The sequence below is a fragment of the Sus scrofa genome, chromosome 13 (assembly GCF_000003025.6).
Source record: "Sus scrofa isolate TJ Tabasco breed Duroc chromosome 13, Sscrofa11.1, whole genome shotgun sequence".
Lineage (NCBI taxonomy): Eukaryota > Metazoa > Chordata > Mammalia > Artiodactyla > Suidae > Sus > Sus scrofa.
This window is the reverse complement of record NC_010455.5, coordinates 57,893,570-57,919,057: the sequence shown is the minus strand read 5'-3', so window position 1 is coordinate 57,919,057 and position 25,488 is coordinate 57,893,570. Positions and strand designations below refer to the sequence as shown.

Here is a 25,488-nt window from a genome sequence, read left to right as displayed (position 1 = left end):
ATGAGAAAAAAACCTATTACATGGAGACTACACAACATGCTATTAAAAAACCAATGGGTCAATGAGGAAATCAAGGAAGAAATTAAAAAATACCTAGAAACAAGTGATAATGAAGACACATCCACTCAAAATCTATGGGATGATGCAAAAGCGTGCTCAGAGGGAAGTTCATAGCAATACTGGCCTTCCTCAAAAAAGAAGAAATATCTCAAATTGAGAACTTAACTCCTCACCTAAATGAATTAGAAAAAGAACAACAAAAAAAAAAACCTAAAGTCAGTAGAAGGAAGGAAATCATAAAGATCAAAGAGGGAATCAATAAAATAGAGATTCAAAAAACAGTAGAAAAAATCAATAAAACCAAGAGCTGGTTCTTTGAAAAGGTAAACAAAATTGACAAACCTCTGGCTAGACTCCCTAAGAAGAGGAAAGAAAGAACCCAAATTAAATAAGAAATGAAAAAGAAGTCACAACAGATACTGCAGAAATACAAAAAACCGTGAGAGAATACTATGAACAATTATATGCCATCAAATTTGACAATATGGAAGAAATGGACAAATTTCTAGAGACTTACAACCTGCCAAAACTGAATCAAGAAGAAATAGACCAACTGAACAGACCAATCACTGTAAATGAAATTGAATATGTCATAAAAACACTCCCTACAAATAAAAGTCCAGGACCAGATGGCTTCACAGGTGAATTCTACCAAACATATAAAAAGGAACTTATCCCCATTCTCCTTAAACTTTTTCAAAATGTTGAAGAAGAAGGAACACTCCCAAAGACATTGTATGATGCCCACATCAACCTAATTCCAAAACCAAAGATACCACCAAAAAAGAAAACTATAGGCCAATATCTTTGATGAATATAGATGCAAAAATTCTCCACAAAATTTTAGCCAATTGAATTCAACAACATATCAAAAAGACTGTATGCCATGACCAGGTAGGGTTCATCCCAGGTTCACAAGGATAGTTCAACATATGCAAATCAATCAATGTCACACAGCACATTAACAAAAGAAAAGTCAGAAACCACATGATCATCTCCATAGATGCAGAGAAAACATTTGACAAAGTCCAACATCCATTCATGATCAAGACCCTCGCCAAAGTGGGTATAGAGGGAACATACCTTAACATAATCAAAGCCATTGATGACAAACCCAACAGCAAATATATAATACTCAATGGAGAAAATTTGAAAGCCTTCCCACTAAAATCTGGAACAAGACAGGGATGCCCACTCTCACCACTGCTATTCAACATAGTATTGGAAGTCCTAGCCACAGCAATCAGACAAAAGAAATAAAAGGCATCCAAATAGGAAGAGAAGAAATAAAACTGTCATTGTATGCAGAGAACATGATACTATACATAGAAAATCCTAAGGACTCAACCCAAAAACTACTTGCACTGATCAACAAATTCAGCAAAGTAGCAAGATATGATTAACATTCAGAAATCAGTTGCATTTCTATATACCGACAATGAAATATTAGAAAAGGAATACAAAAATACAATACCTTTTAAAACTGCACCCTAAAAAATCCAATACCTGGGAATACACCTGACCAAGGAGGTAAAGGACTTATATCCCAAGAACTATAAAATATTAATCAAGGAAATTAAAGAAGATAATAAAGAAGTGGAAAGATATTCCATGCTCCTGGGTTGCAAAAATTAATATTGTCAAAATGGCTATACTACCCAAAACAATCTACAGATTCAATGCGATTTCTATCAAATTACCCATGACATTTTTCACATAACTAGAACAAACAATCCAAAAATGTATATGGAACCACAAAAGACCCAGAATGGCCAAAGCAATCCTGAGAAAAAAAAAAACCAAGCAGGGGGCATAACTCTTCCAGACTTCAAGCAATATTACAAAGCCATAGTCATCAAGAGAGTGTGGTACTAGTACCAAAACAGAGAGACAGACCAATGGAACAGAAGAGACCCCAGAAATAAACCCAGGCACCTATGGTCAATTAATCTTTGACAAAGGAGGCAAGAACATAAAATGGGGAAAAGACAGTCTTTTCAGCAAGTATTGCTGGGAAACCTGCATAGTTGCATGCAAACTGATGAAACTAGAACACACCCTCACACCATGCACAAAAATAATCTCAAAATGGCTTAAAGACTTAAATATATAAGATACCATCAAACTCCTGGAAGAGAACATAGGCAAAACATTCTCTGACATCAACCTTATGAATATTTTCTCAGGTCAGTCTCCCATAACAATAGAAATAAGACCAAAAATAAACCAATGGGACCTAATAAAACTGACAAGCTTTTGCACAGCAGAAGAAAACAAAAAGACAACATACGGAATGGGAGAGGAGTTCCCATCATGCCTCAGTGGTTAGCCAATGTGGCTAGGAACCACGGGGTTGCGGGTTCAATCTCTGGCCTCGCTCAGTGGGTTAAGGATCTGGCATCGCCCTGAGCTGTGGTGTAGGCTGCAGACACAGCTTGGATCCCGTGTTGCTGTGGCTCTGGCATAGACTGGTGGCTATAACTCCAATTTGACCCCTAGCCTGGGAACCTTCATATGCCATGGGAGCAGCTCAAGAAATGGCAAAAAGACAAAAAAGAAAAAAAAAAAAGAATGGGAGAAATAGTTTCAAATGATGCAACTGACAAGGGCTTAATCTCTACAATATACAAGCAATTTCTACAACTCAACAGCAACAAAGCTGACAACCCAATGGAAAAATGGGCAAAAGACCTGAATAGACATCTTTCCAAGGAAGATATACAGATAGCCAACAAGCACATGAAAAAATGCTCAACATCCCTGATTATTAGAGAAATGCAAATCAAAACTACCATGGGATACTACCTCACACCAGTCAGAATGGCCATCATTAATAAGTCCACAAATAACAAGTGCTGGAGGGTCTGTGGAGAAAAGCGAACCCTCCTGCACTGCTGGTGGGAATGTAAGCTGATACAACCTCTATGGAGAACAGTATGGAGGTACGTTAGAAATCTATACATAGAACTCCCACATGATGCAGCAATCCCACTCTTGGGCATATATCTGGACAAAATTCTCCTTAAAAAAGATACATGTACCCGCATGTTCATTGTAGCACTATTCACAATAGTTAAGACATGGAAACAACCCAAATGTCCATCAACAGACAATTGGATTACGAAGTATGGTATATATACACAATGGAATTCTACTCAGCCATAAAAAAGAACGAAATAATGCCGTTTGCAGCAACATGGATGGAACTAGAGACTCTCATCCTGAGTGAAGTAAGTCAGAAAGAGAAAGAGAAATAACATATGATATCACTTATACCTGGAATCTAATATATGGCATAAATGAACCTTTCCACAGAAAAGAAAATCATGGTCTTGGAGAATAGACTTGTGGTTGCCAAAGCTGGAGGGGGAGGGAGTGGGATGGATTGGGAGCTTGGGGTTAATGGAGTCAAACTATTGCTCTTGGAATGGATTTACAATGAGATACTTCTGTGTAGCACTGAGAACTATTTCTAGATACTTACAATGCAGCACATCAATGGGAGAAAAAATTATATATACATGTTAATCATATATACATACATGTGTAACTGGGGCCCCATGCTGTACAGTGGGGGGAAAAGTGTGTTTGGGGAATTAACAATAAAAAATAAATTAAAAAATTAAAAAAACAAATTAATATGTGAAATGAACTTCTTTTTGTTGAAATATTGATAATTACAGAGACTCTAAATGGAAAATATATCCATAATTTAATTCCCCAAATATCTTTTTTTTTTACCATTTTGCTGAAATTTTTCAAAACATTTATTATTTAATTTTTGGCCACTCTACAGTATATAGGGTTCCTTGTCCAGGAATTGAAACTGAACCACAGACCACTGTTACAACCTACTCTGCAGCTGTGGTAACAGTAGATCCTTAACCCACTGTTCCAGGCCACGGATAGAACCTACATCCCAGTGCTCCAGAGACACCACCCTCCTGTTGCCCTTAGCAGGACTTTTTAAAACTTTTTTTTTTTTTTTTTTTTTTTTTTTTTGTCTTTTTACTATTTCTTTGGGCCGCTCCCGCGGCATATGGAGGTTCCCAGGCTAGGGGTCGAATTGGAGCTGTAGCCGCCAGGCTACACCAGAGCCACAGCAACACTGGATCCGAGCCACGTCTGCAACCTACACCACAGCTCAGGGCTACACCGGATCCTTAACCCACTGAGCAAGGGCAGGGACCGAACCCGCAACCTCATGGTGCCTAGTTGGATTCATTAACCACTGTGCCACGACGGGAACTCCTAAAACTTTTTTAAAGAGAACACTACAGAATTGAGGGCCAACTGCATCTGCATATGGAGAATTAATTCATATATTAAAGAGATGAGACTACAAAAAGAAAATGCTCTAGAGATCTATATAGGAGTATCACAAGAGGTAGGCAAAGAACAATTTTCAGAGTTCAAAGCTGGAAGATGTTAGAATTCCAGCAAGGTAGAGGGGAGATTTAGCAAACTTTTGGAGCATAATAAAGGGATGCATTTTAGTATTAAACTAGCCTTATTACTAACATCTACTTTCCATCCATTCTAAGGAAGCTTAATAATAAGCCACAGAAAGATCAGGCATATTCACAGTAACTTAACTCCCATCAATAAAATCCAATACTTGATATAGATATACCACTATCCAACATTCAATAACATATCATTTACTTTGTCTCTAATTCAATCCAAAATTACTGGATAACCTAAGAAGCATAAAAAAATTGGAAACATTATTAGGACAAAAAGCAGTCAACAGAAACAGATCCATAAATTATAGAGATGATAGAATTAGCAAAGAAGGACTTTTCTACCATTATTAGGGCTCCTGTATAATAACAAGGGATTACAGGTAAAAGAATTAATTAAGAAAGAGTCTATAATAGAAAAGCCTAAAAAAAATAGTGAAAACAAAAACAAAAGCTGTAGAGGAAGTTTTAGCCTCCAATACCACAGCTGTAACAAACAGTAAACACAGCCTAATTCCTTGCCAGATAAACATAAAAGTTTATACCAAAATCTAGTGTAAAATTAATTCCTTTCACCTGTTATATCACATTTAGGTTTTGAAAATGACAAAAAATTTAAAGGACCCATTAAAAAGTACAGCCATCAGGGACAGAGCAAGCATTAGAACTAGACTACGTATGGAAAATATTTTAAAGCTATCAGAGTGGGTGTTTATAATTACCAAGCTTAATATGCTAAGACTCTAATGGAAAAAGCAGACAACATTCAAGAATAGATGATTAATGTCATAGAAAAAAGAAATTCTAAGAAAGGATCAGAAGTAAATGGTAGATGTAAAAATGCTGTAATACATATGAGAATGACTTTGATAGGCTTGTCACTGAAAGGCACATGACTGAGGAAAGAGTAAGTGAAATAGAAGAAAGATCTATAGGAACTTCCCAAACTAAAATATGAAGAAAAATAAAAAAGGAATGGAAAACAAACAAAACCACGGCAAAAAAATAAATAAATAAAATAAACCCAGAATATCCCAGAACTGGATGCAATTATTCATTGTATACCAGGAATATCAGAAGAAGAACAAAAAGAGAAATTAACAGAAGAAATTTTAAGTAGTAATGACTGAAAATTTTCCAAATTAATGACAGCTACCAAATTGTAGCCCCAGGAAGCTCAGAGAACAAGCAAGATAAAAACCAAAATAATCTACATATGCAAGAGAAGAAATATTCTCCGGGATAAAGGGAATTATTTCCCAAATATTTAGGAAATATTTTCACAAATATTTAATGAAAAGCAATCAGTATTTGGGGACCTGTTTTAGGTCCTAAAAATGAAAAATTAAATAAAAACAATATCTGGCATTGACTTTATTATTATTATTATTATTTGCTTTTTTAGGACCGCATCCACAGCACATGGAGGTTTCCAGGATAGGGGTCAAATCAAAGCTGTAGCTGCTAGCCCACACCACAGCCATAGCAACTTGGAATACCAGCTGCGTCTGCAACCTATACCACAGATCAAGGCAACACAGGATCCCTGACCCACTGAGCAAGCCAAGTAATCAAACCCGCATCCTCAAGGATACTAGTTGGATTTGTTTCCACTGAGTCATGCCAGGAACTCCTGTTTTTTTTCTTTTTTCATTGGCTCTTTCCTGTTCACCTATTTACCTACTGATTTTTTTCCTCTCTCCCTCCCTTCTTTCCCTTATTTACCAAAATATACAAACCTTAGTTTAGTGAATGCATAGTTTAGAGCATAAATATTAGTCAGTAGTGGGTTAGCAAAAGTGCTTAGGAATAGTGTTAATTAATAAAAAAAAATTATTTCATTCCTCACTGAATTGATCGGCTTTTTTCAGTTTTGTGTTTCTGAAACTTTTTACAGAGACATGCAGGGCACCTCAGAAAGTGAACAAGGAGATTTAAACAGATTTGTACAAAGCAGTCCCCACATTTGGAAAGAAAAAAAAAAAAAATGCCGTACAACAATATTTTTAGGAAGGGATGTCAGAGAACATGATTTATAACTATCACTCAATATTTTGTAAAATGCTTGGCAATAAACCTTCAAATGGAAATTTATAATTTAAAAAGCAATAAGTTTGATTTTGTTAATTTCATATTGTTAATTATGCCTATCACATAATTTTCTAGAAAATGCTTTTTTATGTTTGTTAATGTTGCCAAATTAGAAAAGTCAGTACAGTTTTTGGTGAATGTCAAATTTTATAATAAATTAAAAAGCTTCTTCAATATGTTTGCAATGTTTCAATAAAATACGACTTGTTTTCTGAAAGCTATTGGTGAGCACATATGAAACGTTTATTGTTAATAGCTCACATTTGTATAATATTGTCCAAAGTGTACAAAGCATTTTCATGTACATTCATATCATATGGAAAAATGAAAACTATCTATAGATCAATCACACAAAATATATGCTTCTTATATACGGCATTTTAACACTATTACTTTAACCCTGTAGGATGCTTTGGGTTTTCCATTTTAACCCCTAGGAATTTCAGTTCGATATTAATGACTTTAATTTACACAATATTTCATTTAATAAATTTTTTCAAATAAAATATTATGGATAGATTATATTAAATTGATTACATCCTTGACAATATTCTATGAAGTACAATTAAGTAATTATCATATTTTCCCATTTTTCTTAATTTTATTTCATGTGCAATAGTTATTTTCTGTGTAAACTTAACAGTGAACGTATACTTTATAACATTTAGGGGTTTTTTGGTACAAATATACATGAGAATTGCCATGTTTTTATATGTATTTATACTCTCTAGTCCTCAAAACAAACACAGGAGGCAGGTATCATAATAACCTCATTTGGATGAGAATATGGAAAGTCATAGAAGAAACATGTGTGCTATTGGTCAGACAGTTCTTGAGAAAATTGGGAATTGAATCTGCCTCCTCCGCCTTTAAGAGCAGTTATCTTAACCATTTATTTAAATGATTCTAAGTTTGGAACTTAAAATCAGGCAGGGCTAATTCTGAATGGCCCTCTTCTTACTAAATTAAATGTTTGTCAGCAAAATACAATGTGAAAGATAGTTTATTCTATCATATTTGGCATCAGGAAGTAAGAGTATTTATTTAAATTACAGGACTCCATATTAGAATAAACTCTGAATATTCTTTTCAGATACTATCTTTCATTGGTTTTCTTTTTAAATAAATCAGCTAATTCCAAAAGCATGTCACTGACAAACATCTAATTTCTTTGTATACGTTAATTTTTGAGAAAGCTTTTAAATGGTGAAAGTTCATCATATTTTAAAAGGCAGGCAAAAAACTTACATTTGTCATTTTCTTAAAAATAATTTAATAAACCAATAATTATCTATTGGACAAGTACTATGGGTCAGTTATTGTTTAAAAATAAAATATGATCTCTTAATATATGAAAAATGGGTAACCTGAGAAATTTACTTTAAAGGTCTATATGATTTCACATACAGAAAGGAGCCTAAAAGATTTAGTAACCAGCATTATTTGGATTGTTTAGTATTTTTACTTACTAACAAGATGGAGACTTTTAAGGATATTATCCATAGTTTTGAACATAAATCAGTTTCTAAATGTGATACCCACATTCAGAATAGATTCTGGATTTATAGGCAAGCACTCAATGATGGTAGTGAAAATCAAGTCTCTTACTCTTCTATAGACAAGAAGAAATCATTATTACCTGGGAACTTGTTAGAAATGGAGGAAACAGACATCACCCCAGATCTATAGAATCACAATTGAATAATGCCCGAGGTAATTCATATGTATATCAATATTTAAAAATGGCAAACCTGGTCTAATTATCAATCTATTTTTTTATGGTTAATGGTGTTTAGAGGCCTAAAAATGAAATTTTAATATTGCCAAAAAGCAAAGAGATATTCTGAGTATTCTATGCAGAAAATGCAAATATTTGGCCAGCTTCAAAGCTTTCCAAACCTATTGCTGATAAATACTTATTGGAGTAAAATAAAATACTTCGCCTACCAGGGCAGATTTGGCTCAATTCTAATTATCTGCTATGAACAATGGCCTTTAATTAGCCTTATTTTTGAAACTTGCAATGCAGGTTTTTCATTTACAAGAATCACTGATTAATTAAGCAAGGAGTCACCCCAGGCAATATATTTCTGGATGTAGGATGAGATGGAGTAAAGGAATATGTCAAAAGTTTAGTGGCCTGCTCACTCTCTTATGTAAGAAGCTCTTTTATTCCTTGGCAATGTGCTGTCTCCGTGGGATTCATAATGCTGAATAAATATCAACAAATTTAGGGGGGAATTGCTGCCCCAATCATTTTCAGAGTACTAAGTATGTTTGTTTAAAGTCCAATCAGAAAGTTCCACTTTTGCCCAGCATATGAAAACTGCTTGCTAATTTCCCTTAAAGCAACGTTTGAATACCAAAATGTTTGTTTTAATTAAAACAACCAGGAGGGAAAAAAAGCAGAACAAAACAACTACAAAAAAAAAACAACCTTACTTTCCAAGGGCAAAGCATTCCAGTTTTACAGATGAATCCTTTGCAGCTTGTATAGTTTCAGGAAAACGTACTTCAATCTTTGGTTCATATTCCCCCATCACACCTGTTAAACACCAAAAAGAGCTAGCTAGCAGCATTTCTAGAGAATATAAGGCTTCTATGTAGCAAATGCTTTATATACCAAAATCTGATTATTCTGTCCTTCAATTAACATTACTTTTCTATACTTTAATGAGTGACAGGGAAGTAAGGAAACTTCATGATGCTAACTAAGGTGTTACTACATTACTCTGTCCCCTCAAAAAGAGGTGCTTAAGAAACGTCAAACAGAATAGAGGCATTCAGAATTTCCTAATGTTCTGCAACAGCATCTTATGAAGAATTACTGTTTCCCATTAAGAACCATATATACCAGATTTTAAAATGCTTCTGAGTTATCAAGCAAGTTATCTTCTCTAGAGATTTCTTAGATCTATTTCTCTTTCATAGAACTTCTGGGCCAGATCTATTTCGGAATAAGGAAGTTTTCAGCTAGCATTGAGGAGGAGGTCTGATGAAGAACTTCTTAATCCGCAATATCAGTACTTTTGCAAAAAACCTATGAAGCAACTATTTGGCATAAATAAAGACAGTTATTCTTATGTCAGTCCATTAGGGTTTTACTCTAAATGAGTTTGTGTACATTTATAAAAATATTTCTGTTTTTATAATTTTAAAAATTTCAAAAGGAATTATGCATATAGATAAGAATAAAGCAATACTCTAAGGTATTGTAAATATGCTATCTCCAGAGAAATTGGAACAAGTATGCCATCCTATTAATTAATTTAATCAACAATCAATTGAGATTCTTCAAAAATTTTTATTTTTTTAAAACTTATATAGCAAACACCAGAAGAATATATTCCTAAAGTACGATTTATTGGTGGCCACTACAATTGCACAAAAGATGAAACTTTTAAAATATATATAAAATAAGAATATCTAGTTTTTAAGACCTTCATCATTCCAAACATTCAAAGAGGCTGTGGTTGAGCATGTAGAGAGTACTATTTCATTCAAATAAATTGGTAAATGTTTTGTTTTCTATTTCTTTGGAATCTGATATTTCTTGAGTATCTACTTTTAGAAGATATTTGTCTTTTTAATTATGTATGATGCTTATGGTCTCTTTTTACCATTAATGTGTTGAAAAGAATGGAGGAGATGAAAGAATGAAGAAATTAAGAAGAGATGGTGCAGAAACTAAAAGCAGATAGGAAAAAAGGAAAATATGGTGGCGTTTCTATGCATATTATTGACTTATGATCTCCTCCAGTCATGAGCAGAGTACTCACTAAAGGGGAGCAGTAAGACTTAGAAGTAAATCTAATAGTTGCTGAGCTCTGAATTAAGACTATGCAAATATATTTGAATGGTTAGTGATTATAAAACTGTCATAATTCCCTGTATAGAGCTATTTACTCAAATTCTGTTAGCTATCATTAGCATTATATTCCTGCTTTTCTTAAACTCCTTAGAAAGGAGAAAAACTCTATGAAGTTTTACATTTCAAGTCCAGAATCTTATCATAAAATGCATTAGCAGGTTTTCCATCCTTACATTTCCCACTGTGAATATTTAATTAAAGAATCAACTAGAGGATTTTTCTACTTCATTGACTTCCTTAGGTTTTCTAGCTCTCTAAATCTGGTACCAGCTATGACTTGACTAAACTACAGAATTCATCAGAGACCAATCTGAATTATGTCCCTTGGAGGAATATAATTAGTATGAATCTTGTTTTTCATTTTTCTTTGGAATGTTCAAAATTAATGTTAACTGGATTTGCTTTCCTTGGATGTAAATTGTTTATATGTTTTGCCAACCAGAAAAATAAAGGGTGAGCAAAAGATACAACTGTGGAAAAGAAAGGGGCATTAAAAAGAAGCTGTATCATATATTCATTGAAAGTATATTAATTGGAATAATAAGTTTGCAGCACCCACACATGCAAAATACATGCCTACTCTCCCAAACTTTTTTTTTTACAAAATACTTCTTATGAAGAATATTCTAATGGCAGAGAAGAAAGGGCACAGTAGACCTGGAAGCATGTATACTATACCATATAGGTAAATTATATAATTTTCTTATTATTTTTATAATATCTGATTTTCATCATATATGTGAATTACCTCTCAACTCAAAGTTGATATGGCTCCACTGAACCAGAGGAAAGCAGAAAGCTTTATAGACCTCCCCAGGCTTTAAGAGAAGCAAAATATATTCACAAGATAACTCATCATCTTACCATCAGTGCGCTGAACTAATGGAGTGGGCGGTCCTTGAACACTCCTCTGGGCTTCCTTATTGGTTATGAAGCAGGTGTAGTTGCCAACATCTGATGGTTCCACTTTGGCAATGTACAAGTTTCCTGTCTCTTGTGATACAAATCGTCTCTTGTCCTCTTGGACATATAAGGGGTTATCATTGAAAGTCCATGCATAAGATAAATCTGGAAAACAGAAAAAAAATCCTTACTGTATTCCTTCTTACCTGAAAATTCTGTGTCCTACTTCTCCATAAATGGAATAAAATTGTGCCCCTGTTTTTTTGTTTGTTTGTTTGTTTTTGTTTTTTGGTTTATTCCTATCCTTGTGTGATTGAAATATCCCCTTAAAGTCAAATATATCCCAATTTGGATGATGTGGTCTCCACTGGTTTTATGTGATTAAGGACATGATGATGGGATATCAAGGGAAAAAGTAGATGAACTTATTATGAAATACAATAAGATTTAAAATACTATGGACTTAAAAAACACACACTGAATTTCTCCAGGAATACTCATGCTAAAGCAGTTTCTCAGTGTGCATCAGAAACATTGACTGCATTAATCACACTTAGAAATACTTGTTAAAAATGTAAATTCAAGGAGTTCCCGCTGTGACACAATGGGATTGGCAGCATCTCTGGAGCACAGGGACACAGGTTCAATCCCCAGCTCTGCACAGTGGGTAAAGGATCAGGCTTCAGCTGCAGTATAGGTTACAACTGTGGCTTGGGTCTGATCTCTGGCCCAGGAACTCCATATACCACAGGGTGGCCAAAAATAAAATAAAATAGAATAAAAACTTAAAAAAATTAACTTCAAGATTTAAGTTAATGGGCTCTAACACTGATCTTAGAATTTATTTATTCAATCATTAAAAAATTCCTGAACACTTATTGTGTGACCATTTTCAGACTTAAAATACAGCAAAGCAAAACCTATGCCTTATAAATCCTGACCAGTTACGCTAATTAGAACTAGTGTGGATTATCTTAAGGTGGGATGATATGTACTTTGACAGAAGCATCGGAGGGAACCTAGAGAAAGAACCTAGAATGATCAGTGGTCAAAAAGTCTTCTGATGGAATTCCTGTCATGGTGCAGTGGAAACGAACCAGACTAGGATCCATGAGAATGCAAGTTTGATCCCTGGCCTCTCTCAGTGAGTTAAGGATCCGGTGTTGCCGTGATCTGTGGTGTAGGTCATAGATGCAGCTCGGATCTGGCATTGCTGTGTCTGTGGCATAGGCCAGCAGCTACAGCTATGACTCGACTCCTAGCCTGGGAACCTCCATATGCTGTGGGTGCCACCCTAAAAAAAAAAAAAAGAAAAAGAAAGAAAAAAGTCTCCTGAGAAGAACTTCATGTTCAAACAAGCAGAATGAATCGGAGCTATTCAGGCAACAGATGAACAAACATTGCTAAGAGAGCAAAGAGCATGAACAAAAGCTTAAAGATAACATCATTTTTGCTGAATATTAATCAATCTAACTCCGGATATCTTATATGAATAATATATGAATATAACTCTATGTAGACATATATAATTGGTATAGTGAACATACTGCAAAATTCACACATCCTCAGTTCAATTAGCTGTAACAATCCAAACCTTATGTAACTACCAATTTCATAATAAAATATGGAATAATTCCAACTCTTTGGAAATTTTTTTATGTCCCTTTCTGGTCAGCCTCTACCATTGTAACAAATACCTGATTTCTATCATCATAGATAATTTCTGGTAGTATCTGGATCTCATAAAAATGGAATCAAGCATAATATACTTTTTTGTGTCTGTTTTTTTAACAAATTTTTAATGTTCCCCTATGTAGTTGTGAATATCAGTATTTTGTTTATTATTGAGCAGTAGTCTATATTATGAATATACCAAAATGTGTTTGGCTACTTCCTTGTTGAAGAGCATTTGAATTGTTTCAAACTCAGGACCATTATATATTAGGTTGAAATAAACATTCTTTTCTAACACTGTGTGGACATTTTCATTTTTCCTCATTAAGTTCCTAGGAGTGAACCATAGTGTAGATGCATGCATTACTTTATCTAAAAAACTATAAAAAATTTTCCAGAGGTGTACCAATTGCCATCTCCGTCAGCAATATATGACAGTTAGTTGTCCCACAGCTTTTCAAAAATTATATTGTCTTTTTTTATTTTAGCCAGAAATCTTTGAGTGGAGGAAAATACCCTCATGATTAAGGTTTTGTAAGTGTAGTACAAAATGGAAGTTAAGACATTACATGTATTGTGGAAAGTAGGAAGAATTGAATTTATGTCTAGGAAAGTGGGAGAATATAACTTATTCAGAAAGTATGCTCCCAAATAAGTGGAAGGTATAGGTGCTGGAGGTGAAGGTGAAGACTAGGTTAAAATGCCTCCACCTCTAGATAAACTTGGACATCACCTACTTGGAAGTCACTGCTCACAGGAGAGCAACTGAAGCAAGTTGGAGTCTCTTATACAGGCAGAACTTGCTGGTCATATTTGTCATTTGCACTTACATTAAAAACTGGTGCAGGAGTTCCCATCCTGGTGCAGCAGAAACAAATCTTACTTGGAACCATGAGGTTGCAGGTTCCATCCCTGGCCTCGCTCAGTGGGTTGGGGATCCGGCGTTGCCGTGGGCTGTGATATAGGTTGCAGACGCGGCTCAGATCCCTCATTGCTGTGGCTCTGGCATAGGCTGGCGGCTACAGCTCTAATTGGACCCCTAACCTGGGAACCTCCACATGCTATGGGTGCAGCCCTAAAAAGACAAAAGACAAAAAAAAAAAAAAAAAAAAAAAAAAAAAAAAAAAAACCTGGTGCAGAAGAAGGCATGATAGAAACCAAAAAGGCTAATTATGTCTGGTGTGCTATAGCAATCTTTTCTAGATAGAAACAGACTACATGAAATATTCTTCTTTAATTGTACTGATTTTTAATTCTCTAAAGGATGAGGAAGCAATGCATACTGAGAGCTATTCTGAACTTAAATCTGATTTATATAGAAAAATTCTCGGGAAAGTGCAAGTATGGGAATATTGCCATCTTTATCATCACTTTCACCAAAAAAAAAAAAAAAAGGTATTAACAATACAGTTAGGAAACCAGTTTTTAAAAGAAATGAAAGAAAAGAAGGAAGGAAAGAAAAGAGCGACTCTAAAACAAATAGTGAAGAAGAGCTAAGGTAAATCACATATTTACATTACATATTAAATGTTATATGTATATATTAAATTCTGAAAACAATGCATAAATTATTTTGATAAAAATAAATTCATCTGTACATACACAACTCATATCATTCTCAGGAATGAAGAAAATATGAGGGAAATAAATGACAAAGAGGAAGAACATCAACTAAAATGCCACTTAAGAATGAAATGTGAGGGGTTCCCATTTGGCTCAGTGGAAACTAATCTGACTAGCATCCATGAGGATGCAGGTTCTATCCCTGGCCTCGCTCAGTGGGTTAAGGGCCCAGCATTGCTGTGAGCTGTGGTGTAGGTCACAGATGCGGCTACTATCTGGTGCTGCTGTGTCTGTGGTGTAGGCTGGCACTATAGCTCCTATTCAGCCCCTAGCCTGGGAACCTCTATATGCCATGAGTGCAGCCCTAAAAAGACAAAATAAAATAAAAAAGAATGAAATGTGAAAATGCATAAAATGGAATTAAACCTGTAAAAGTAATGTTCGGGTAGAAAAAAAAATCCATATGTTGTTATACAAAAAACATAAATCAAGATATTCAGTATGATCCCATTAAAAATTACGTATTCTTGTGTGGGAATTTGTATGTATATATATATGTCTGTGTGTTCATATAAATTATTAAACTTAGAAACCTAGGAATGTATACAGTGGTTTTCTCAGGGTATGGGAAGGAAAACAATAGACTTTTTACATAGTGCATGTCTGCCGTATTAGAATTTTTAATTACTATGTAATATTTTTGTCAGTGGGAAAAAGAATAAGGTGAAAATAGTACCAGGGAAGCTAAACACTAAAATGAATTACAACTTTTAAAAAATAAGATGGATAGCATTTATTGTTTTTACTCTGAATCATTCAGACCAGAGTATTTTATTCCAAGCACGTTTAGGAAGCTTGTTAAACTACATATAGCTAGTCTTTCTTCCTAGCAATTTGGTTGTTTAACATCTGAGTGAAGTATCATGGGATCTGTATTTTCAACATCCTACAAAGTCTTATGGCAGACATTACATTCAGAGCAGTCATTATTGGGAGGGAATTAAAAATCTCAAGTAGATCAAGAAATAGACAACTGAAAATAGCAAAGGCCAGAAGTAAGGTCACAAAAAAAAGTGATAAGAACTAAGGTTTTGACCCGTTGTTGGGGGGAGGGGGTAGAAAGAATAATGTAGCTATCTTCTTAGGTCGTGTTGCTGTCATGTTCATAAAGGGTTAAATAAAGCCCTCTCCTTTGATGTCCAGAAGGTAAAAGTAGGACCTATGGCTTTTGGAGATTACAAAATGCTGTTTGACCCTTATTACAGTGAAGACCAGTTTAAACTTTGGAGCTATAGCAGCAGATCCTTTATGAGGTAGGGAGCTCGCTATCATCAGAGGTGACCAAGCAAAGGATGGATGATCATTGCTTGAGTTGTTGTTAAAAAAAAATTATTTTTGCAATGGATGGGAGGTTAAAACTATGTTTCTATGAATGGTCTACTCCAGCCTCAGCATTCTTTTGTTTTTTTCTAAAAGTCTGTGCTTTTAGATCAAGTATGCATAGATGCAATTCACTTTTTATTTTTTAAATACGATTTGAGATTCTTATCCTGTTCCTGGGTATTGAATTTTTGTTTTCTTTGGCAAGGCCCTACTGGAGTCTTTTATCATTTCATGTGGTCTCTTGCTTCTCAGTTTCTTTAATGATGTCCTTTACTGCCTCACTATTATGCCTGTTGTCTGACTTCACCAAAGAGATGCTCAAAGCGTTTTTGTTTGAAACTGGAGAGCTCTCTAGATAGTAAATTTTTCTGCAATATAAAGAGGGGGAAAAATGTAGTTCTGATTTCCTGTTGTCAGTGACTCATCTTTTGAACCTTCTGTGAAATAAAGACAAATCTTGAGCAAATTCCCAGGGCCATGTTCAGCTTAGGGATCTCTAATCAATGCCTGTATGGTGAGAAAAATAAGCTCTAGCTCTCTGAAATCCAAGGTAAACCTTTCCACTTAACAGAAATTACATATTGCCACTGGTGCCCAAGAAATCTTTGTATTCTTTACCCTATAATCTTGGGACCAGAGACCATAATTTTTATCTCTTCCTTGGTGAATTCATTTTACTTTAGCTGCTAAAGCTTTCTGATCTGTTCCGACATGTGGTGTATCCTTTTTCGATAGCAGAACATTTAGAAACTCCTTGGGGAAAAAAAATAGAAACTGCTCCAAGAATGTGGTTCAGAAATAAGGAATATTACATAAGGAATAATAATAATAAAGAAAAAACCCTAAGGAGCACTTTCATTTCATACCTCTTTCATCATTTCATCAATTTGTTTTGTGTGGCTAATTGTCTGTGGCCAATATGCCTGTTATATAGAGTAGGATCTGAAGCAGAGGGTATAAATGTAATTTCCCTAATTCATACTGTTAACATGTGAAAGAGGTAGAACTTGAACCTAGATCCTTCTGATATCAAATCTTTTGTTCTTTCCCTAATACCACCTTTTTTCTTTTCTATGCACAGCTGACCCTCAAATATACTGTTATTGTCTATTCTTCCTCATTCCCTCAGACTTCCAAATCCACAGCTCCCAGCATATCTGCAGCTACTCACATCTAGGACAATTGTTCCCCACCCCTTCATTTCCTCCCCTGTCCATACTGCCTTTCCTGTATTTAATTTCCTCAGAATCGTAGAGAGTAAATGATTAACTTGTCATTCTAAATTATTCCAACATATTTAGAGCTACTAGTAGTAGGATATAGATCACATTGCTAAAACCTCTAAAAAGTAATTCTTCTCTCCAAAAAGGCCCTCTATGATAGAGATTTTAAAACTTCAGTGTGCATCAGAATCACCTGAAGGACTTGGTTAAGCAAAGTGCTGGGCTCCATTCTCAGTTTCTTTCAGTAGGTCTGGGGAGAAGCCAGGGAATTTGCATTGCTAACAAGTTTCCAGGTGGTGAGGATGCTGGGGAAATGCTGCTTTGAAAATCATTGCTATTAATGGTAAAACTCAGTCTCCTCTCTGTGATAGCACTGGGAAGTGAAATGGTCAGTATTTCCATAGAATGGTGGCCACCTTGCATATCTGCCTTTGGGTGGTATGTTGGAGGCTCGAGAAAAAGGTGTTCCTCAGTTCATAGATTCATAGAATGTCTGGAGGTAGGGAACTGAGATTTCTTCCAGACCATTCTCTTCATTTTACAGGCAAATAAGTAGAAAGGAAAATTGCAGTAGCTCTGAGACTAGAATCCATGTGCCCTTTTGTGCCCCTCTGTGAAATGGTGAAAATGTAAAGCTGTAGGACCTTCCTGTCACTGTTGTTTTTCATCCTATCCTGCTCCCTTCTCCCCACAGTTTGCCTCTTCCCATTTATCCAAACAGCCATCCTACAGAGGGGGCTTTTATCCATTTTGTTCTATCATCAGCCACTGCCTGCTTAATTTGTATATTTTTTAATGGGGAAAGAAGAAAAATACCTTGCAAATTGGAAGTTTAAAATCCTTCCCATTTGGTTTTTCTTAATTAAATGTATAATTCATGAGCCACTTAAGTCGAAACCATTGAATTTTTTAATATTTTTCTCCTCCATCGATGACATTTATCTGTTATTAATGATCGTGATGTATTTTCCCTATGATGATTCAGCTGGAACATTAGGACTGAATAATAATTGGTCCTCTCTGAACCATTGTTGATAGTTTCACATGGACATAATCCTCTACAATTTTATTATTATTAGAAGTGGCGGATTTGCTGTAAGCAATTGAAGACTATTGGCTGCTCTGTCAAGCATACAAGAAATCCTATTTTCCCCAGAGCATGATTATGTTTTGATGTATTTTATGGCTATATATCTTGTATTCTGATATTTAAAATGCAAACACAATATATGCAAGTATACACCTTATATAGTGTGTAATTTTTATTAGAAGAGAAGCCTCTTGTGAAAGAGAGCAGTAAGGATAAACACTGACACTGAGAACTTCCATTGGCTCTGCACAAAGGAGTTCAACAGTGGTAGCGCATTTTTTGAGAAAATAAATGAGCAGAATAAAGAATTTGAAGCATAGTGCTCAGATTGAGTGGCTAAATCCCCCCTTTGGAATGTTTCAGTATGTGTGTACTTTACTGCAAACCTTGTGTAGCGCTCCAGAGTTAAATGCAACTGGCTCACAGGTGGTAAATCATGGTTATGCTTGCTCAGTGGTAAAGAACTAATCTGAGAAAAATAATTCCTTTTCTGGGATGAAGTCATTGATATTGGTGCTGAGCAAGTTTATGACGTAAGCCAGAAAACTGCTCTGACACCTTTATGGTCATTCCTATTTGAGTTCCCATTTGTTCCACAATTACTGCTTGACCATCTAGATTTTATTAGATCTCTTGGTTTGCAATACATCCTGTTTGGAATCATGGAGATGGCTGCCTTTGTGGCCTACAAACAACCACTGAGGAAAGGCCCTCTGAGTCCCAATCATTGCTACATTCCAGTGAACTCTAGGACAGCTTCTGCACTGTTGATGTTCTGAATGTGGAGAGAGGGGATGTGGAGCACAGGACCTAGAGAAATAAACTCTGGGACTTTGGTCCTACATGGATTAGGAGAGCCACAATCCTTCTGGTTCTAATAACTACACACTTAGGCAAATCAGTCCATCTCTATGGGTGGTATTTACACATTCTTCTGTAGAGAATGCTTGCTATATCCTTCTATAATTTATTTAGTAATTATTAAGTGTCTGTTATAGCCAGATGATGCCAGAAAAAAATTAAGCAGTAGAACAACTGCAATGGTATTTAGATAGGTTCCCTTGATTTCCAGAGACATGATCTTGGCCAAGCTAACACTAATTTCTTTAACACAGTTATTCAGCTTCTAAATTGGAGAAATTTTTCTTGATAGTGTTAGATGAGTTGAGGTCTACCAAATGCTGAGTTGAATGCCCAGTGTATAGTAGGCACTCATCATTTTATCCAATCATGTAGTGTTAAATACTACTTACCTATGGTAACTTCCAAATTTAGTTCTCTAAACAGAACTTTCTCCCCAGACACTGCCTACTTGAAGTTTTCACTGTGAAGTTAGACATCTGAAAGTTAACATGTCTTAAAAACACATTCCTAATTTCCTCTATCCCCAAACCTGTTCCCCACTTATTGGCTTCATCCCTATACATGGAATTCTTCTCCAGCTGCTCAGCACCAAGTTCTTGGAGTTATCTTTTACTTCTCTTTCTCTCTCTCTCTCTCTCTCTTTTTTTTTTTTTTTCTTTTTGGCCATGCCCACAGCATGCAGAAGTTCCTGGGCCATGGACTGAATCCATGCCAGAGAAGTGACTTGATCAACCACAGTGACAACACCAGAGTCTTAACACTCTGTGCCATAAGAGCACACCACTTTTTTTTTTTTTTCTCTTACAACCTACTTTGAATCTTTCAGGAAGTTATTTCAGCTATAACCTCTAAAAACATGCTGAATGTGGCTACTCATCCACCTGTCTACTACTATCATCCTGGTTTGAGCCACCATTAACTCTAAGCTGAATCATTATAATAACCTTTTAACTCCTTATACCTTTGCCCCTTTGTGGTCTCTTCTCCAGAATAAACCGTTAAAACTGAAACTCAAAGAAAATGTCTCATTCTTCTGCTCAATGTCATTCAGTGTGTTCTAACCTTGCTCTCAGGAAAAGTTAAAGACTGAAAAATATCTAGAAGGTAGTGCTTACATCCTCATTTGCTCTCCTGTTTGCTCATTTTTCTTCATCCACAGGAGCTTCATTGTTGTTCTTCCAACATGCCAGACACAGTCCTAACACAGGTGCTTTGCACATGCTGTGCCTACTCTCAAATTGCCTTTTCTCAGTGTCTTGTTCACGGCTTTAGTTCTCAAATATCAATGAAGGCTTCTTTGAGCTCTGAGTATAAAATAGCTATACCTATCACTCCATATCCCCTTTATTTTTCTGCCTAGCTCTTATCACCATCTGTCATACTCATTTTATTTTTTATTATATTTGTTTACTCTAAAACTCCTGAAGCTAAGACCTTTGCTGCTTTGTTCTCCACCACATCCCTGAAACTCAGTAAAATGAGTGGCACATAGTAAGTACATAATAAATATTTCTTGAGTGAATATATAGGACAAGTTCAATAATGGCGTTTATTGTCACAGTTACTGTTACCATTCCAACAGGCTACTGTTGGGTCTACCTGCCTTTTACACATTCAAATAACATTGAAGAGTAACATTGTTACTGCAGATTTGACCTACCCACTAAGACAACACCAGTGTAATTTACTCCAAATGAGCAAAAAACCAAAAAGGTAATTAGGAGGAAGGAGATATGAAAAATTAGCCAGTTTTCTCAGTGTAATTTTCCTCTTTATTCTGTTACAGAATTTTGAGTCTTTGCTAGGAATGATTTTCAATTTAAGTTGAATTGTCAACATTTTTATTGACACAAATACAAATGCTGGGCTCAAACAATAGTGCTATCTTTCTATTACAGACATAGACACTCCAAACTACTGCCATAAATCCAATTGTTCTACAAACCTAAAAGTTGTATCTGAGGAGAGAATGGAACATTTCCTCTAAAGCAAATTTTAAACCTACGATTTTTATGAGCCCAGGATTGAAAGTTTTATACCCATATAATAAAGTGAAAGAATGTGCTTTACTTTCGATATGGTGAAACTATTATTTCACAGTGAAGGTGATTTTAATTATTTTAGACAGCATGTATCATTTCTATACTCTCTCATTTTAAACAAAATTTAATGGGCCTGGACTCATTCACTGCACTCATGAAGATCTGTTGACTGCTTATTTTCATATTCATCCAAGAGCTTTGGCTTCAAAGTTTTATGTTAATTTCAAAAATTTAGAGGAAACTCTTCTTTCACTCCTATTGCAAAATGACTTGTGCAGAATCTTTTTACAAGTGACTGAATATCTTAGCTAATGCTTACCCATGAGGTGAAAACTCAAGATGCAAAGATTTCTCTGCATAACACTTCAAAGTCCACCTCAAGGCTTAGTGACCCTTGCCCCACATGAATTAATAAGAAATATATCATATTGCCTTCTGCCACATGAACCTGTGTATAGAGGAATGACCTTCAAACCCTTTAGAGAGAGAGTGGAGGAAAGAAAAGCTTTTTATTTAGCTGATTATCCAAATTTTAGTTCTGCCAAGCACCAAGAGTCTAGCTGGAATAATTGTATTTTTCTGAGATAATGTCCAAATTAAGGATAAGAACTATAACAGATAATGGAAAGGGTTGTTAGGTATCATGTGAAGATAATGGAAGTCATAAACTACCAATGAGAGAGTTTGTGAGAAAGGAAAGTGACGTCTAATGAGAAATGAAGTGTTTTTATCTGATGTATTCTCCCCACAAAATCTTCAGTAAAATTTATATTTCTTTGAAACATTTTAGAGATATATTTTAGGAAGATGAAACAGAGGAATGAGTCTGCCTCTACTGGCATAGATTCAGTCACATTCATGGAGCTTATCTCTGCTTAGAAATAGGATTAGTGAAGAAAATATACATCTCTCCTCAGAGTATATGGAGTGCTTCCTGCTTTGTTTCCAAATATCACATTTCTAACAGGTACAGCCTAATGAGCCAATTTTGTGTTCTGGCATTATTGCCTAGGTTCCTTTTTCTTTTCCACTGTGGGTAATTTTCTCCTAGAAAAATCTTTTCTGGAGATCCTCCCTTCCTAGAAGAGTAGCACACCTGTATTTGTGGTTTCCCTAAAAATTGGGAAGCAAGCATCCACAAGAATGTCTACTCTGCAGTCAGATCTCCTTTGGTTTATTTGAAAGGTCATCCATATAACAGCACCTTTTAGATTGATTTATGCTCATTTATTGAGTTGTCACGAATGATTTCCATGGGAAATTCATTTATACACCTTTTTTTTTCTTTTGTTTTGGTCTTAGAACTATTCTTTGCTGGATAAATTTATAGGATTCAGCCTAGTTGATAATTTTCCTAACTCTCCTAAATTTCATATGTATGTACAAAAAACTTTGAAATGTATTTGATAGGTCTACCTTGTTAAGAAAAAAATATGCACATTTTTGTGAATATATTAGAGAGAATGCATAAAAAATTCAGGATGTTCTGATAATATCAAGTTCTATATGATTTTTCCCTTGTAACTGAATTACTTGTTAAACTCATAGCTACCAACCAGAGAGAAAGGCAAGAAGACCAAATTGCCCAAAAAATAATATAAAAATTTAAGCCTTTATGAGCTTCTATCACTATGGACTCTAAAGTACTTTTCTTTATGAGAAGCTGTTTTAATATTTACAGTGAGTCTTTGTTTTCCATACATCAGACATAAAAATAATTTGGCCATGGCAATATTTTCTCCATCCTTCCTTTCTAACGCCATCTCCCAGGCAGTATGTTTCTAGTGCATGTCTTTGTTGCTACCAAGTGTGTAAGCTAATATGGAGCCTTTAGAAAGATGGAATTAGAGGAAGAAAACATGTTTGGACAGCATATTATGGTTGACAGGATTCTGAAATAACTGCCATTGGCTCTTGCTGAACATCTAAGTATGCTAGGACCTATGAATATGGTGAAGTATGATTTTCATGGTCGCATTAGATTACACAGCACAGTTGACTTAAAGAAAATGACTTTGTCTTTGGTGCAGCTGACCTGCTCAGGTGAGCCCTCCATGGGATGGGATGCTTCTTGGCTAAAGAGATTCAACGTATTAGAGGAAATTGATACAAAGGACATTCTCTGTTACTGGTTTTGAAGATGAAGGGCATGTAGCAAAAATTATGGGCAGCCTCTAGAAGATGAGAGTGGCCCTTAACTGTTGGCCAGGAAGAAAATGCTAACCTAAGTCTTATACCGGTAAGAAATTGAATTCAGCAAACTACCTGAAGGAGCTTAGAAGGAGACTCTTCATCAGACTCTCCAGATATGCTATCTGATTATGACCTTGAATATGTATGTGTGTGTGTGTGTGTGTGTGTGTGTATTTAAGGACAAATTACAGACAAAGATAAACAATGTCTGTCTCTAGAGTTATTCCACTTTAAACCAGCTGTCTGCTACTCCACTTTAAAGGTTATCTGACCAATATGTTTTTCCTCTTTCTTGAGATCTTTCTTGGCACAATTAGCTGCCATGAGGAAGGTGAGGCAGGAAAAAGAAGAAGGTGTTTTAATGAGCCAATTAAAGATACTCTTAGGGCTTTTAATGAACCTGGAGGTTTTAGATTATTGAAACTAATAAACAACTTGAGATTTAAGAAGTAACTATAGAATCTTCTATCCATACACATTTTCTGAAGTCAGAAAGTCCTGGTTGGAATCTTGACTTCATTCACTATCTGAAAACTGATTTATTTATTCTATCTGAGTCAATTTCCTCATTTAAAAATTATTCTTAATTATTAGAATGGTAGGAATGAGAGATGGGATTAAGATGCAGAATAGAAGAACTGGAACTCAACTTCTCTCATAAAAACAACAAAATCACAACCAAATGCTGAGCAACCTTCAACCAAATGGACTGGAAATTTTCAAAAAGATATCCTTCTCCAGAAGACAAAGAGGAGGCCACATCAAGAGGTAGGAGGGGCAATTACGTGATATAAGCAACCCCATACCTTCTGAGTGGGAAGCCCCACAGACTGGAAAGTAACTGTATCACAGAGACTCACCTACAAGAGTGAGAGTTCTTAGCCCCACGTCAAATCCCCATGCCTGGGGATTTGGCATTGGGAGAAAGAGTCCCCAGAGCATCTGGCATTGAAGGCCAGTGGGGCTTGTTGGCAGGAGCTCCATGGGACTGGGGAAATGGAGACCCAATTCTTGAAAGGTGCACACAGACGTTTGTGAGCACTGGGTCCCAGGGAAAAGCAAAGTTTCCATAGGAATCTGGGTCAGACCTGACTACAGTTATTGAAGGAACTCCTGTGAAAACAGGGCCTGACTGTGGCTTGTTGTGGGGAAGGGTATTGGAAGCAAAGCTCTTGGGAATTTTCATTAGCATGAGTTTCTCTGGAGGTGGCCATTTTGGGAAAATCTGGCCCCACCCATCAGCACTGAGAAGGCCCAGGCCAAACAATCATCCAGGTGGGATCATGGCCCCACCCATCAGTAAACAGGCTGCCTAACCCCCCCCCCCCCCCCCGCCCCAGGCACAAGTCACATCTAACCTCACCCTGAGACAAAGACCCACCAACCAGAGGGATAGGAGTCAGTCCCATCTATAAGTGGGCAGGCACCACTTCCTCCCATCAGGAAGACTCCAGCAAGCCTCTTTACCAACTTCAGCCACAAGAGGAGTAGACACCAGAAGTAAGAAAGGCTACAACTCTATTGTCTGCAAAAAGGACACTACACCAAAAACCTGTAAAAATGAAAATACAGAGAACTATCACTCAGATAAGTTAACCCAGAAAAACAGATAAGTGATCAGGAGATTATCAGCCTCCAGGAAAAGACTTTACACTATTGGTGCTAGAGATGATGAAAGATACTGGAAATAAACTGGAGGCAAAGATGGATAATTTACAGGAAACAATGAGCAAAGAAATACAAGATATAAAATTTTAGCAAGAAGAGATGCAAAATACAATAACTGAAAGAAAAAAATTCATTAGAAGCAACCAATAGCAGAATACAGGAGGCAGAAGAATGAATAAGTGAGGCATAGGACAGACTAGTAGAAATAACCGATGTGGAACAGAAAAGAGAAAAAAGATGGAAAACAAATGAAGAGAGTCTCAGAGAACTCTGGGACAATGTTAAATGCACCAACATCCTTATTATAGGGGTGCCAGAAGGAGAAGAGAGAGAGAAAGGGACAGAAAAAAATATTCAAAGAGATAATATCCAAAAACTTCCCTAGCATGGGAAAACTTCC

General features: G+C 35.8%; 1 protein-coding gene across 1 annotated transcript in view; it reads right to left on the bottom strand.

Annotated features, from left to right (window-relative positions):
* Window positions 1-25,488, bottom strand: part of CNTN6 (contactin 6) — a 260,598-nt gene that overhangs the window by 95,773 nt on the left and 139,337 nt on the right. The window contains 2 exon segments of the mRNA XM_021069266.1: window positions 9,057-9,159; window positions 11,350-11,553. Coding sequence (XP_020924925.1) covers window positions 9,057-9,159; window positions 11,350-11,553 — 307 coding nt within the window.